Below are 16,985 nucleotides of genomic sequence, written 5' to 3'. Positions count from 1 at the left end.
AAAGGCTTCTTCTTACTGACTGAAAGCTTTATGCCAGTTCTTATCCAGGCATAGAAACATGTGACTGATTTATTATCTGTGACTAAAGAGATATTTCACTCTGGCTGAGTGGTTTGGTTGTATGTGTGAAGAGTTGCATTTGTGCAGCACTTTAGTTAGGTTTCTGATCTTAAACTTGATCTTATACCAGGGTTGTTAGTTTGGTTTAATTTGGCCTATAAGAGACTTTCTTTATCCTCGTCGAAAGAAGTCATATTTCGTGTTTGATGGAGAAAAACATTGATTGAAGCACTCCAGATTGACTTGATAGAACGTCATTATTCCTCTGCTTATGTTTTTGTATTTTTACCTTTTATTATTTCAGTCTATTTGCAGCAGTTACATCATTTTATTAATGTTTTTTGTTGCCACTGCTAAAGTTCTCCTGTGTCTCAGATGCTAAGAAAAAACAAGCTCAACACTATTTATATAAGTTATAGTTTTTCTAAATAGTACATATAGCAATGTGCCATTTAGCAAAAGCTTCTTGTAGTATTAAAATCCATTAAAATCCTGTCTCTGTATGTACTTTATTTGAATTACAATCCTTTTTCTGACTGCTAACCATCACTGCAGAGGTGGATCCAAATATTTGAAGAAGAACGTGCATATTTTCCCAGGCTTCTTGGCAATGCTCGGTCAAACCACAACTACATTTTCCCCTGTTATTTAAGATGATTATAGGAGATCTGTGTCAGTTATTCCTTTTCTGACACAAGCAAGCGTACAGTTTTTTGAGTTTCACTTTTATGAACACCTGATTTTATGTTCTTCCATCGGCCCCTCTTGTCTTTTTCTCAGACGCTGCATCTAGAGTTGATTTATCAAAAGTTGCAAAGAGTTTATCAACCACTGTTTCCAAAGTCAAGAATGAATCACAACTTTTAAAGTTCTCCGAAAATGCTCCAATACAGCTGCTAAGTATTGAGATTATGTTGTCAGTTACAGATATTAACTTTGTAAAGGAAATAGAGAGGGGGAGGATTTGTTTCTATTTCAGAATGTTACTTTGATTTTTAAATGGGTCAAACAGCTCTGCCCCTGGAAAAATGTGACTTTATTCATTCATTCATTCATTCATTTCTGAATTAATACAGTCAAATCAGTTTTCTGTGCTTTTATTTCCACCAATATTACAGCATATTTGCAGATATTTTAAACACAGGAAAGGCCGAAAAAGGGGCGATTTCTTTACCATTACCAGAGAAGTATGCCTTTCTGTTTTTTGTTCTGGTGTGTCATGTTATATGTCACAAACCTTTTGAAAGACATGGTTAGAAACCAGTGAATATGTTATGATTGGTGATTGTTGAAATAGTGGAAAGAGTGATGAAAATGACTGTTTCTGTCAATGGAGTCTGGTAGCTCGAGGCGTTTATATAACAGCTGTTTCTTTTCACATTTAACTCTGTAAATTAAACAGTGTTGCTTATTGGTGGAACAGTGGAAAGACTAATAACCAAGATGGTTGTGATGAGTTTTATTTTGTTTTTGAATGAAGTGCGTTTTCATAAATATAATATCATGGCATCAGATGGATACACATGTGGCACATGGCGACTGGAGAGATTGAAAGCAATGCATTGTGGTGTTTTCTGTGGCTAACTTGGTGCCTTTTTTCACTTTTTTTTTCACTTGCGTAGTTCTTATTCAGTGATTTAGTTTATTGAACTTCAGAAAATAAATATTTGTTACCATACAAAGAGGAATCGTGTTTTAAGATGTTTTTTTTCTGCCCTGAACTTTGCTGTTTTAGTTCTCACTCTCTACTCTTACATGGTTGTTTTCAGCCATGCTAGGCAGCTGTTTTTCTGCAACAACAAAAAAACACTTTACGCAACCTGCTCAGCACCTGCTCAGCAGACAGACACAGTTTGAGACTAACTGGTGAACATAGGGGAGCATTTAGCAGCTAAAGAGACAGATATCTCCCTAAGGAGTCGGTGGAGCCCAAAAACAGAGCTAAAAGAGGGAGAATATTGGACTTATATTCATCAGATGGCCATAAAAACATCTTAAAATAAATGACAATGCCCCTTTATGTCTACTGGATGTGTATGGAAAGTGTTTGTTAACAATTTTTAACTTAATGCTAATATGTCACTGTTGGTTTTAGCTTGATTCTGCAGCTTCCAAGTATCCCAAAAAATAAATAAATTGTCTGCTCTGTCATTAGGCTGCATACTTGAAATTATTTATTATAAGAACTGTGCTTTATTAAGGGTTTAGTACAATTTTGGTTTATTACAAAATAATTCAAGGCCTCAGATATTTTGTTAAGTCGCATATAATAGTAATATCCCCAAAATCTTTTCACAGAATCAAACGGCCTGCTAAAAATGATGACGACACATTTCAAACACTTTTTTTAGCCTGTGAAAGTTGCCCGCGTCTCCTAAAGAAAGGGTAGGAAGCAAATCCTGCACCCTCTAAAGTATTTTCTGCAGCATTCCCATCTTAGAGGGTATTTCCTGACATTCAGCCTGGTGCTGTTATCTCTGGTGACGGCCCGTCCTGTTGGCAGAGTGCTGCGTGTGCTCTCAGCGGTGTGTCGAGCCAAAGTGGATTACTGTGCAGCGGAGGTGATGAAAAGTTTCTCGGTGTTTACCCACCAGTGTAGATAAGGCCCTCCTTTTTCCCCAAGAGGGAAGTGACCACAGTCTCACACAGAGACAGAGTCACAATCACAATCACAGCCAGGAAGCAGATGAGAGATCCCTGTTTCCAGAGGAGGGAAAATCTACATGTACAGGAAGATAAGAGTTACAACTTAACAAGGGTCGACCCGGCAGGTAGTTTTCAGAAGAAACGTGGACTACAGCAGCAGGAGAAGAGGTCTTACAGCAGGCACTAAACCTCAAGCATGAGCAGGACTTGCTATTAGCATCTTGTGACTTTTATTTATTTTTTTGCCCAAGAGAAGAGGAAGGGAGTAGTGAATGACAGGCACGAAGCCAGTGGAGCCTGTGCTGTTTTTTCCACTCCTCCACCAGCATTGACAGTTTTTTTGTTTTTTTTAAAAAGAAGACAACTGTAAATAAAAAGCCAAGAGAACAGGGCACACAGCCTGAAGGAAAGTAATTGTCTGTTTCACTCTCGAGTTACTTGAAATACAGCCGGTGGGGTTTGTGTACTCTATTCTTTAGACAGCTAACACTCACACACAAACACACAGAACCAGTTTTTTGTTTTTTTTTGTGGAGGAAAAAGCCGGTATGGATGTTGGTTTCTCTTTGCGCGCGGAGGCAGTGGGAGCCATCAGGATAGCGATGATGTCCGCCGAGAACTTACAGCTCACTCTGAAGAACGAGCTCAGTCAGGAAGAGCAGGCCCTCACACACACCAAGAGTATCCCCGAGGAGACACACAAAGACGGGTACTGTAGTAAGATCACCCACAGCACTCTGAGGGAGACAAACCGTAAACTGTCTCTTTTTTAATTCATTGATGTAAGTTTAAGTCTAGGTTGTTTCCTCATCATGTTGGTCAGCTGGATTACTTAAGTTTTCTTCTCTTTCAAAAAAGAAAATCGTACAAAATGTGAAAGCTATCTCTCTTCAGTGTTTTAACATATAGATGTATTTAGATATAACACACTTTAAAATCATGTTTCACCAGAATTTGTGTTGCTGAAAATCATTTTACTGGAAATTTAAATTATTGCGTCTCAAAAAGTAAAATACTATCTTAGGAGAAATTCATTGCATTTGTTATTTTTTAATGATTCCCCCTGCATGATTAATATATTTTGTATTAAATCACAACATATTATTGGAATTAAGATAATTGAATCAGTTTGACAGAAATAAGACAAAGCTGTAAATCAGGATTTTTGTGGCGGATGATCATTTTCTGGAAGCAGTGTCTATTTGAAGCCTTGTATTTATTGTGTACCATTATTGATTTATATATAGGCTTACTTTTCCTAACAGCATTGTATTTAGGTATTACAATTTAAAGATGGGAAGGGATCATGGATTGATTGATGTTTATCTATTGGCAGGACAAAATTCCTTTATAAAGACTACCAATCAAACTATATCGCTCCATGGCCAATCGATTAGAGCTTAAACACAGCTGTGTTATGAGCAAAGTGCTAATGGAAGAATGCTAACATGCTCAAAATTACATTATTAACACCCTGATGTTTTTCCGGTCTACTGTTTAATTTGTCACCATCTTAATTTAGCGTGTTAACTTAGCATATGCTAATTAGCTCTAAATACAAAGTACAGCTGACGATGCAGATATTTGGTCATAAACCAAAGTATGTTGACCTGTTTGTGGTGTTAGTTGAAAAATTGGAGAATCCGCAAAGGTATTAGCATGTAAACCATGAATGTCTGTACAAATTGTCATGGCAATCCATGCAATATTTGTCCAAATATTTCCGTCTGGAATAAAGTGGCTATAATACATTTTCAATACATTTCCTTTCCAGAAAGGTCTGCATCTATCTCACATTTTTTTCTGCATTTGAACGTTACCTCTCTCTGTGTTTTTAGCCTTTACATGGAACAAACAACTTATGTACAATGACAATGTGTGTTAGCATTAGCCAACGGATTAGCATTGTCAAAGTGAGTGCAGGAGTCTAAGCAGGAATTGGTGTGATGCTGCCGTTTCATTCATTCATTCATAGGGACGACATTCCTGCTCTTTGATTGGCTGCACTGTCAGAGTACTGTAGTAGTGTTTGGTCTATAGGAGCCAATGTGACCCTGTTATCACAGGAGACACAGATGTTGTGCACATGGAGGTTTCCCACCACCTTTGGTCAAGCTCTTGACCCTGATTAGTTTAGTCTGATTAGTTTAGTCTGATTAGTTTAGTCTAATGTTGACCATGTTAGTTACACCATTCTCTTTCATCAGGAATGAAGACCTCAAAGAGATGTTGGAGAGCAACAAGGAGTCGCTCAAACTGGAGGCCATGAAGAGGGTCGTTGGGGTGAGTGCATCATGGGAATTCACACACATTCTTTTAAAGATTTTTCTGTCCTCTCTCAGCTGTTCAGTTTTGAAACAGGTGGATGAAATAGTTTTGTTGTTTGATTTGTTCTCAGCTGATTGCCAAAGGGAAAAATGCCTCCGAGCTGTTTCCTGCCGTTGTGAAGAACGTGGCGAATAAGAACATCGAGGTATGACGGTATTATGAAATGTACCACAGAAACACATCACCACTGGTGGTTGTTATGATTCATTTAATTCTCGTGTGACAGAGCACGTGGGTACTCTGCGTGACATAACAAAGGGAACTTACTCAACCAGAACAATAGTAGGCTAAAGTGGAAAGCTTTTTCTTAATTTAGTCTGTATTTAGTTACTTTTTTGTACAAAGTTAAACAGACAAACTTAAATGAAATGGTCCCACAAGAGTAATGACATTGAAAAAATAAATAAATATATATATATATATATATTTTTTTTTTAAGGTTAGTAAGGTTTATATAGATTAGATCAGTAATTGGCTGCCCAACAATAACTCCTTGCTTCTCTCAAGTCGCTAAAACCTCCCTTCCCTTGTTGACATTTTCTATTTCTATACATTATTTTCTATTTCTAATATATTCTATTTCTCCTTTCCTAACCTGGATGGTACATGGGTCAAAAAGCCAAATAAAAAGAAAACTAAAATACATACCGAGAGAGAGAGAGAGAGAGGGGGAAAAAAGCAACTTAAACAAAATGATCAGTCATATACGACAGTTTATTAGGGCCATTGTTAAAAAATAAAGGAAACGGTGAGGGGGGCAATATTCAGAGAAAAATGAGTTTAAAGTCACAAATATACTCAGTCACCAATTTTTTTTTTTGGACAAGGAACCCCTAGCTGTGTCCATTATTAGTTAAAAGGAAGTACCACTAAATTGTGAAAATCATGATAATGAATAGTACATCCAGATAAATAATCAAGCTTTTTTAATGTAGATAAGCAATGTCTTTTTAAAGCACCTTAAGTCCCAGAGAATTCCAACCTTTTTTCTCACAAACTTTATGACTTTATAATCTGAAAAAATATCAGATTTTTACTCATAAATTTGTGGCTTTATTCTCAGAAATTCTGAGTAAATGTTACTTGGATAAAGGTCAAAGTATTCTTATGAGGTAATATTGTAATTAAGACAATTAAGTCACTTAAACCAGTGATGAAATAAGACTAAGAGACTATAACTGTAGCTTAGGCTGTCTGTTCCACAGATCTACCAGCTGTGACCTGATACATTTTTTTATTTAAGTTTGATTTATTCTTTTTTTTATCAGTAAAAACATAAAAAAAAGTATATTCCCTTTCCCATAAATAGTAGCACAACTAGTTTTATTTCTACGAATCATAAATTGATACACAAAGATACTGTTAGAATCTGAGCGTCTGTGTAAAATACTCCACTAAATAACGGCGAGACGTTTGTGCTCAGACTATTCCAGTGAATGACCCCAAACGCTAAGCAGCAGCTCCAGAGGGGTTCCCATGCCCAGAGCCTGTGAATATTGATTAGCAGCGGCAGGATAATCAGGTAGCGTGAGGGGCAGCGTGTGAGAGAGGCATGCAGCCGAGGCAACTCATGGCGGGCTGGGTTGGGTGGGTGGAGGGGGGAGCAGGTGGGTGGAGGTAATTGGCAGCAGAGAGCCCACAGTCACGTCTCCTCTCTCCACCCTCGTATACACCAGCTGCTTAGGTAGTGCCAGTCCCCCCCCCTCTCCATCTCTCTCTCGGTTCCTTCCACACTTTACTCACCTTTAGTATCTCTCTCTCTAAAAATGGCCTCCTCTCTCGTCTCCTCTTCTGTCTTTGTCGCCGTGAGCAGCCATTGATCTCCGCCAATTAGCAAACAGCACAAGAGCAGGTTATTGACCGAGTTGCGTGATTTAATATCGTCGTGCTTTATTTGCTTTAATCACTGCTGCACATCATTTCAACACCACATATCCTACATGAACGTGTCTGCGTGCTGTGTGGCGTTTTAATGCATTCAAAAGTGACAAGAAAAGAGAACATATCGTAAATAAAAGGAGCAAGTTGTGGAGCACTTAATCGCTTTGCTTCAAAATGAAATCAGTCGTGTGCTTTGTGGTGAAGGAAGCCAGATCCTTGAGGGCAGATGGGTTGCGTCTCCCTGTTTATAGTGAGTAATGCCGTTAATTCCAGCAGTAATGACCAGAAACGATGATGGAGAACTGTGGCGCTCTGCTGTAGGTCAATACTCGCCGCATTAGAACGCATGGTGCTGATTACCAACTAAACTCTTGGTGATTGTACCTGAAATGTAACCTTACCCCATGACCTCCACCTTAAATTAGCTCCTAAGTGAAATTATAAATAGTTCTTGAAGTAAAATCATCATTTCTCATAACCACCTTTTTTCCCCCCCAGAGTCCCGTTATTTATGAACCCTCCAGCTTTATGGGCACAAATCAGCTCTTCTGAATGGTCGATGTGGATCAGCAGACGAGCCTAACCTTCGGCCTCCAGTTAAACTTGTCAGAATGCCGGACAAATATTATCTCAGGCTTTCCTGCGAGAAAAAAAAAAAAGAGGCGTGGAAGCTAATAATGCAACGGCACTTTTTGAAAGAAACAAAGAAAATTGCATAACCTCGCTCTCTGCCTGAAACAACACGATGGCGAGACGGGACAACTTTCTTTCTACTCCTTAAAATAACAAACACAAATTTGAACTAAGAACTCTTCCTGTTCTTTCATTCCTTATTGTTCGTTTTAATCCTTTTTATATCTGTCTTTGATGTAAAAAGGACCTCTAACATAAACCTGCTGAACTTCCAGAACACAGCTGGTTTTCCTACATTGTCCCCCCCCCCTATGTGCTGCTTTAATTTCCCCTCACAGCTGCTTCAATTTAATTTCTGTTTGATGTAATTGTCCTTTGCAGCTTAAGAAGCTTGTGTATGTGTACCTGGTGAGGTACGCAGAGGAGCAGCAGGACCTGGCTCTGCTGTCCATCAGCACCTTCCAGAGGGCCCTCAAGGTAACATTTATAATCCATCATTCTCTCCTTATTAATGCTAACATGGTCTTTTCTTCTAATCCGCACTGGGAAAGTTGCTAACCTCCATTTTCTGTTAAATGCTTCAGATACAGTCACACTAATACAAGTGTGTTTTTCTTCTGTGTCTTCGCTGCAGGACCCGAACCAGTTCATCCGGGCCAGCGCTCTGAGGGTTTTGTCCAGTATCCGGGTCCCCATCATTGTCCCCATCATGATGCTGGCCATCAAGGAGGCGGCGGCCGACCTGTCCCCGTATGTCAGGAAGACGGCAGCCCACGCCATCCAGAAGCTCTACAGGTAACACTTCTGTGCACCTGATGTTTTGTTTTTTTGGGCTTTAGATCCAGTAGCTGCACCACCCGTTGACTCCACTGACACTCCTTACCAGTCAGGTAATCCAGTAAATGTATGGTAATGTTGATTCAAGGGGTTTTACCCTGTGGTTATCTCGCTCTTATCAGCCGAGTCGTTCTCAGACTGGCATGAATCAAAGAATGTTGGAGAGCTTGAAATATGAGCATATTGACTGGATCAGTCGCATATTTGATTTAAAAGGTTTGTACAAATCAATTATTTGCAGGACGAGAGCTGTGTATGTAGTCGATAAATTGCAGTATTTTTATTTTAGCGGACTTAAAAATTCTCACAATGGAACAAATAAATAAGTGACCATTGTAGGGCTGCAATTTAAGATTATTTATAAGATTGTTCTCTTGATTTAACGTTTTATCTATGAAAAGAATGTCAAAATATATTGTAAGGTGGTTCAATGTTTGCCTGAAAAAAGCTAATGCTATTAAGTTTGTACAATGGTTGAAAATAAATTGAAAAATGCACAATACGGACAAAGATTTCATATTTGGAGTTCCTTAAAATAACAAACTTAAGTCCGATGCAATATTGAAAGGAAATAATCTGCTTAACATTCCTCCAAAGCGCTTGTTTCACACAAACTTTCTGCAGTTATTGCGTTCACTATTTAGGTTATTGTAAAGTTACTCAGTTTTTCTGTGCTGTTATTGTAATGTATTGAATATGTAACATTCATAAAATATGTCATTTAGTCTGTTTGCTCGATGGTAGAAAAGTAAAAAGGTCGAGAACCACTGCTGAGTGTCTGTGACTGACCGGTTCTTTTTACTGGCCTCTATAAATCAATGACTTTTGATGTGACACACACACTCACCTCTATATTCTGAGCACACAGAGCGTCCATAATTTAATTTGTGAGTCCATCAAGTTTTCATTTTATGTGAATAATTAACATTCCTTAGTTAACAATTTGTCCTCCTCTCTCTCTCTCTCTCTCTCTCTTTGTCGTCTTCAGCCTGGATCCAGACCAGAAGGAGCAGCTGATCGAAGTGATTGAGAAACTCCTGAAGGACAAAAGCACAGTAAGTACAGGGTTGAGTTATACCGTGCAGTACATGCAGGAGCACAGCGACCACCGGAGGGCGCCGCAGTCAAGCGGTTCCCCTCTCACAGCCCTCCATCCCACAGCTCATTCGGCAATGCCACGGTTTGTTAACACCCACTTAAACCCACACATCTTCAGATGCTCCTTGTTAAGTGTCCATTTGGAAGGGAATTTTCGCACTGATGCTAGTGTCAGCTTAATTTTCTCAAAGGCCAACTTCTTTTTTTTCTCTCACACAAATGGACCGTAAATGAGTTGGATTCTGAGAACTCTGTGTTTGGGGCCAGTCGGACACAAACAGCCCATTAGAAGTCTGCAGGCAGCGCATTCATTTGAGGAGGTCACCGTGAATACTAAAGGTGTTTTTAAATGCCAAATATGTAGAGGTTGGCTACAGAATGCAGAGTACGCCGTGTGTGTGTGTGTGTGTGTGTGTGTGTGTGTGTGTGTGTGCGTGTGCGTGTGCGTGGGAGTCATGCACAGTTTGTCATAATTGTGTATTCATAGAGTATATCTGTCATTATGCAAACAAAACAAAGCGACTCGGGCCAAAGGGGGGGTTGGAAGCCCAGTACCAGATGCATAGCATATTTAGCCCCAGACGCTAACGAAGACAGATGACTTCTCCCCCTATTGGAGCTCTGAGGCTGGGGACAGAGGGAGAGAGAGAGAGAGAGAGAGAGAGAGAGGGCACTATCATCACACGGACGTAGAGCAATATCAGTCGGTGATGAATGGTGAAAAACCTAAACATGGTGGAAACTACATAGCTGGCAAGAGATACATGTTTATGATGCTGGGGCGACACCATGTAGCATTTGGAAGATGGTCAGCGTTCTTGTGAGATGTCTATGTAAGGAAAGCTCCTTCAGCGCTGTCATCATGTAGCTTTAACGTAGAGGGGGAACAGCTCAGATTTCACACATAATAAAGGTCAGTTTACTGGTCTGCAGAGCCGAGGGGAAAGCGTCTTCTGTGGGTCTGCGGGGGTTTTGAGAGTCTGAGAGAATAACCCTCATGACATCATCGGGGGTTATTCTCGGCCTTGGGTTTGGAGACTTTAAATGTTGAACAGTAAGCAGTGTGGAGTGGGATGAAGAGATGCCATGCCACTGGTTTATTTAAACTGCATACTGCACGTCTATTTTGCACATATACATGTTTTTGTTTTCTTTATTCATGTTTGTTGCCTTTTGCAGTACTTGCTTTTTATTTTTCATTTTCTCTTACTAGGTTTATCCTTATGCGCCAAAACACCAAGGCAAATGTGCAAACCTACTTGGCAATGAACCTGATTCTGATTCTTTTTAAAAAAGAAAGATTTTTTTTTTATTGAGTTTAAAGAAGGAATAGCACAAAACACAGAACAGTGCACAATAACGCCTCTTACTCCGAAATTCGGATACAATATCGTCATACTATGCAGTTGGAACCACTAAATCGATTTCACCTTATTTTTACAACTTGATTTCTCGTCGTACTAATGAATAATATTTTAGAATGCGCCTTAGTCCAAAATGATTTTGTTAACACCCGAACTTGTAGTGCAACAAAAATATATGGTGTTAAAATACACTTTACTGCCAGCTTTCCAGACATATTTAGGGTTTATAAAACCGCATCGGATGTTAATGGATCAATTTATCTGCAAAGCAGTGAATTAAAGGGAAATGCTAGTTAGCTGATGTCACCATGCTGCCTGCAGGAGAAGGAAACATTTGGTTATTGTTCCCCTCCGTGTCACCATCCAGGCCTCCTGACATTTACCTTTACAGATGTGCCTGTTTGGTTAAACGGCTGTGACACGCTGCGAGCTGCTTAGAAGGCGGGAGGGTCTAAAGAGAAAATGGGAAGGCCTGATGACAGAGACAACATAGGGGGTTTGTGCAGCTGTTTTACCGTGATGGATCTATTATCCAGCCATTACAAGATAAATGATCGATCCCTCCCACCGCCACACCCCCGCCGCCACCCTGCACCTTCTGCAAAATTGAAATGAGAACAGAAAGGAGGGGTGTAGTATGATCAGGGGGCTAGGTGATATGCCCATTAATTTAAGAGGAAAAAGGAGGGAGGAGGTATGGAGCAGGAGCGAAGGGAGGAGGATAGGCCGACCCCGCGCCACGCCATCAATCAAGAAGCCGCACGTTGTCTGTGGCGTGATGACCCAGCACTCTCTGCCTCCCTGGCACCCTAATTAGAATTCATAGCAAAATAGATGCAAGGAAACGGTTTGGGCCCCTTCATAATTTTATAGGAAATTTATTGTTATTAGAAGAACCATTTGCTTAGTGTGATTTTTCCATTACCGGCTTGTCACGCAGGGTAGATAATATGGTCGTGGGTGGGGGGTAGGGGGGCGGTGTATGAACTCCATAGATTGGGGTGTCAGTTTTGTTGATGGTGCATGTAGTTTACCTTGGAGCTGCGTCTAATGGGGGAAGTTGGTTGGAGAATGCACAAAGAGCCGCACGCCTCAGAAACGGAGCCTGTAGTAATAGCCTCAGAGGCCTTGGGAGGGTAGAAATACACGACGCCAGTACATGCTGAATATATGCAGTATTTATATTCTAATAGACTGCTTTGAGTTTGTTTATCTACAGTAGATATTAACTAAAAAGAAACCAGCTGTGATTCAAGCTGCTGTGAAGCTTTAACATAGACATGTACAAGCTTTGATTTAGTTCATAATGCACATAAAACATTTAGCATTGGAACTTTCTATTAGTTCTGAAAAAAAAACGGTTTGTATTGGTATTTGTGGATTTAACCAGAGTGACTATCCAAATGAGATTATATTCACCTTCTTTTGTATTGGGTTTGGTTCATAGACTGTAAATAAGAAGTGGGCATAAAAGAGTAGAGACCTGTCAATCAGTGTGTAGCCCCGCCCTAAAGCATACCCTGCTTTATGGTCTGTTTGACTCTAAATGGACCATAAAAATACATAATTGCAAATCTCCATTCAGGTGATACTTAAAAATATAATTTCTAAATATTCTTAAAAGCTGACAAGATGTCTTGGCTGTCAGTAGATAAGCATTCAGTTGCAGTTTATTAGCTTCACCTAGCAAACACTAATGCGGTCTAATACAACAATAAATCCTCCTTTTATGAATGTTCAGACTGTTTTAGAGCCGTTGATTCAACTGGAAGATGATTTTGGAAGCTGTGATGAACTATATTGCATTATACAGAGAGGTATTTCTGTTATTTCGCCTGCCCTCATTGGAATAAATGGGTTGGAAATAATATTAAGAACAACTCTCCGTAATATACAACATAATTTAACAAAATGCAGCCCCCAAAAACCTCTCTGGGGCCCACGTCATGATGATAAGACTGTTGTTATTAAGCCATCTTTGTCGTGCTATAATAAACCCTTTTGGATCTACAAAACCTGCAACTGTCATTGTTAAAAATGTAACTTTCTGTGGGTCACTAGATGAATGTAACTTCATACATCAGAGTGAAACCATAAGATGTAGTTGTTTCATCCTCCAGTGATCCATTCATCAGTATTAGTGTGTGAACGTCACTCGGATTTAAGGTCCAGATTTCTCAGAGAATCTACAGAAAGCAGCCGTCCACACACACACACACACACACACACACACACACACACACACACACACACACACACACACACACACACACACACACACACACACACACACACACACACACAATCAATGCAGGCTCATGACAATGCTGATGGGTAAATGCACCGGGTCCCCACAGGGCCACCGGGGGCCAGAAGGCTTAATTGGGACGACCCGATTCTGCTCCCTCGCTCTCTTCTTCTTCTTCTTCTTGTTTGCATATTAATACGCCACCTTGTCACTCACTCAGTCAAGCTACCCAGCATGCATTTGGGAGTTGTGTGTGTTTTATACCGGAGAAAAATATATATATATTATAAATTACACAAAAAATATGAGAAACGCTCATTGATGTATTTCTTTCATCTGGTAAAATAAGTGAGTTAAAACTTAAAGCGCTTCCTTCTAATTATGAACTAACTACTGAGAGGCAGAACTGTGTGTATTATAATCAAAGTGGTAAATTAGTATATATAAATTGGTATAAAATGGTATTTTTTTAAGTGCAGTAATAGTGTTTTTTCAATACCAGGGTCATATCTGTTAACCAGCCTTTTATTTCTCCAGAGTCTTTATACTCCGGCTTTTTTAAGAGATAAAGCTTTTGTTCAATTTGTCTCACAGAACGGCTTCACATCCTTTTAGCTTCCATTAACTCCAGTGTTAATGCTGGAGAGAAACAAATACTACTTAAATAATACAAATACTTCTTCTTCTTCTTCTTCTTCTTCTTCTTCTTCTTCTTCTTCTTCTTCTTCATCTTCTCTTCCTCTTCCTCATCTTCTTCCTCTTCTTCTTCCTCTGCCTCCTCTTCCTCCTCCTCTTTCTTTTCTTCATCTTCCTCTTCTTCCTCTTCCTCATCTTCTTCCACTTCTTCCTCCTCTTCCTCCTATTCCTTTTTCTTCATCTTCCTCCTCATCCTCTTCCTCCTCTTCATCTTCCTCTTCTTCCTTTTCCTCATCTTCTTCCTCTTCTTCCTCATCTTCCTCTTCTTCATCTTCCTCCTCTTCTTCATCTTCCCCATTTCCTCTTCCACCTCCTTATCTTCATCTTCCTCCTCTTCCTCATCTTCCTCTTCTTCCTCTTCTTCTTCATCATTCTGTGTAGCTGGTGGCCGGCAGTGTGGTGGTGGCCTTCGAGGAGGTGTGTCCGGATCGCATCGACCTGATCCATAAGAACTACAGGAAGCTGTGTAACCTGCTGGTGGATGTGGAGGAGTGGGGTCAGGTGGTCATCATCTCCATGCTGACCCGCTACGCCAGGACCCAGTTCACCAGTCCCTGGACGGAGGTGAGGCGCCCGATCACCATGACGACTGAAACCAACGCAGACACAGATACATAAAGTGGCAATATAAACACATACTCGCACATATAACTTAAAAACCCTCCACAATAAAACACTCATGTTGAATTTTTGTGACTATAGAATTGTAAAGGGAAGTAAAGTGATACTTTATTATTTAACAAATCCCATGAAAAGAGAAAAAACAAACAATTAAGAATCTACTAACATGAGTGAGTGTATCAAAGCCTGATATCTCTTCTTCCTCTGAATCATAAAGCTCCATTAAAAACAAATAAATGAGCTTTACTGTTGTTCCTTCATCAATATGAACTTACACGCTGTAGTTTATTCTGAATCAATCGCTCATACATCATCCTGCTGTCACAATTACTCACCAGAGCACCACATGTGGATTAATCCGCCGCTGAAAATAGACCCCAATAAATGCATTATTTCTTCACATTTGTTTGATTAAAAACTACAGCGAACAATTGCAAAATTATTTATCCTTGCTTTTAAAGAGACAAATACTCAAAAGTGTATTAATCTCCTGCAGAAAAAAAGTCCCCTACAAATGCATTTTGTCAGAATTCCTCCTGTTTGAGTAACATTTGCTAATTACAATAGTGCCCAACTGTTATGGGAAATTACTGAGCCTTTTTTTTTTTTTTTACATCTTAAGCAGGAAGTAATGGTCTTGGGAATGAAAAAGTAAAAATCAATCTGGGGAATGAAAATAATTACAGACTAATCAAAACATAGTTTTCTGTCTTTCAGTGGGATTTGTTGACATTAAGAAGACTGTTGAATAACACTAGCCTCGTACTTTTCAAATATCCTAAAATGTATAAAGAAAGAGTCTTAGTATTCACACTAGCAGAGTGTAACACTTGAGTTAAACTCCTGTAGTTAGATTTCCAGTCTTTGTGTTTTTAAATAACTTTTATACATTTCCAAATATTGGATTTCTGTACAAAAATAGTTTCTGGGGAAATGTGTAACGACTTCTCTTAACGACAGAAGTTAAGACTGTAATTGATTTCCTGAGACACTGAAAAACACTGTTTGAAAAATTGCCAATATAAAATATTTAACAACTCAGTGTGCCACTCACTTTCCTCTCTCCACGGGGGACAATTACAATTCAGAGTCTGGGTAATTTTAGCTCACAATAATCCAATGTGCTTCAGGGTGCCATGTTTGATGAGAACAACGACAAGGCGTTCTACGAGTCCGACTCTGAGGAGAAGAAAGACCAGACGGAAGCCAAACCTTACATCATGGACCCAGATCACAGACTGCTGCTCAGGAACACCAAGCCTCTGCTGCAGAGCAGGAACACAGCGGTGAGTTAGCTCGACACCTAAACACACACACAGTCGTAGTCAAGCCATTAGGTGTGTGTGTGTGTGTGTGTGTGTGTGTGTGTGTGTGTGTGTGTGTGTGTGTGTGTGTGTGTGTGTGTGTGTGTGTGTGTGTGTGTGTGTGTGTGTGTGTGTGTGTGTGTGTGTGTGTGTGTGTGTGTGTGTGTGTGCTGCTTTTTAAGCTGACAGGAGATATAAACATCGATCAAGAGCTCGACTCGTATCTCAGCTCTGTCTTAGAGATAAAAGCTTCACTAATACTGGTTTAGTACAGTGTAGACGTACAAACACTTTTAAACTCACTTCCTAGTAGTAATGCATTTCAAGATCAAATGCAACGAACACACCTGGACACACAGCGTGAAAAAGAGGATAACGCACACACACACACCTGCTGTAGTGCAGGAAAAAAACCCTGATAAAAAACCTAGTGAGTGCAGAACTCCATCACCCAGGAGCCTCAAGGTCTCTGTCGCTGTGTAGAAAAATGCTCCCAAATGAAAGTGTTGATTAAAATGTGACACCAGACCACCAGGATGACGTCCTCCATCTTCATATAGACGCCTGAACCCCTTTCATCCTGCCTGCAACGATGGACACACGTCCGCCTGCTATTTAAAGCCCCGCTGAAAGATTACCCTCATAGAGTTGTTTTATGGGCACCTTTGTGGAGGAACGCATGTGAAGGAATTTTTATTTTAGCTTGGATAGACAGGTGGCTATGTACTGATGGTGGTGTAATAATAATACATATTATTATTATAGAGCACTTACAAGTTACAAAAAGCTTTTGAGAGTGTTAAAACCATAAAGTCAAGGGAGAGTAACAGTCCACTACATCTCAGAGGTACACATTGTACACATTGTACTTTCTACATCTCAGAGGTACATATTGTACTTTTACTACAGTTGTCTGACAGCTTTAGTTTCTTCTCAGATGACAGTTTTTCATCCCCTTCCTGTCCAGGTAAAACCTTGTATCTCCAGATGTGTTGATGTTGAATGTTTGTGATGAACTGAAGGATGAAGTGTTTCCTTTATGTGTTGAGAAAATCCTCCTTCTTCTTCAGATAAATAAACTCTTTAAAAAGCCTCTTGGATCAGCTGGAAAATGCATCGTCACAAAGCTGAAAACTGGTTGTTTGTTCTTTTTAGAGATACGAGGTTCTCACAGGAACATGTGAGGATCTTACAGAATATGATGCATTGATGTAGATTAAACTAGACAACAGGATATAAAGGAGTTACAATGAAACATATACGTTATTG

The 16,985-nt window shown here is 39.7% G+C and overlaps 1 protein-coding gene across 1 annotated transcript in view; it reads left to right on the top strand.

The window, feature by feature from the left end:
- ap3b1a (adaptor related protein complex 3 subunit beta 1a) overlaps window positions 1–16,985 on the top strand; it is a 54,978-nt gene that overhangs the window by 2,625 nt on the left and 35,368 nt on the right. The window contains exons 2-8 of the mRNA XM_054612183.1: window positions 4,914–4,989; window positions 5,105–5,179; window positions 7,930–8,025; window positions 8,183–8,343; window positions 9,374–9,440; window positions 14,173–14,355; window positions 15,543–15,698. Of these exons, the coding sequence (XP_054468158.1) occupies window positions 4,914–4,989; window positions 5,105–5,179; window positions 7,930–8,025; window positions 8,183–8,343; window positions 9,374–9,440; window positions 14,173–14,355; window positions 15,543–15,698 (814 nt within the window). The remainder of the gene's footprint in view (window positions 1–4,913; window positions 4,990–5,104; window positions 5,180–7,929; window positions 8,026–8,182; window positions 8,344–9,373; window positions 9,441–14,172; window positions 14,356–15,542; window positions 15,699–16,985) is intronic.

Source organism: Anoplopoma fimbria, chromosome 14, assembly GCF_027596085.1.
Source record: "Anoplopoma fimbria isolate UVic2021 breed Golden Eagle Sablefish chromosome 14, Afim_UVic_2022, whole genome shotgun sequence".
NCBI classification, from domain to species: Eukaryota; Metazoa; Chordata; class Actinopteri; order Perciformes; family Anoplopomatidae; genus Anoplopoma; species Anoplopoma fimbria.
Note: the sequence above shows the minus strand (reverse complement) of the source record. Positions and strands in the feature narration are given on the sequence as shown.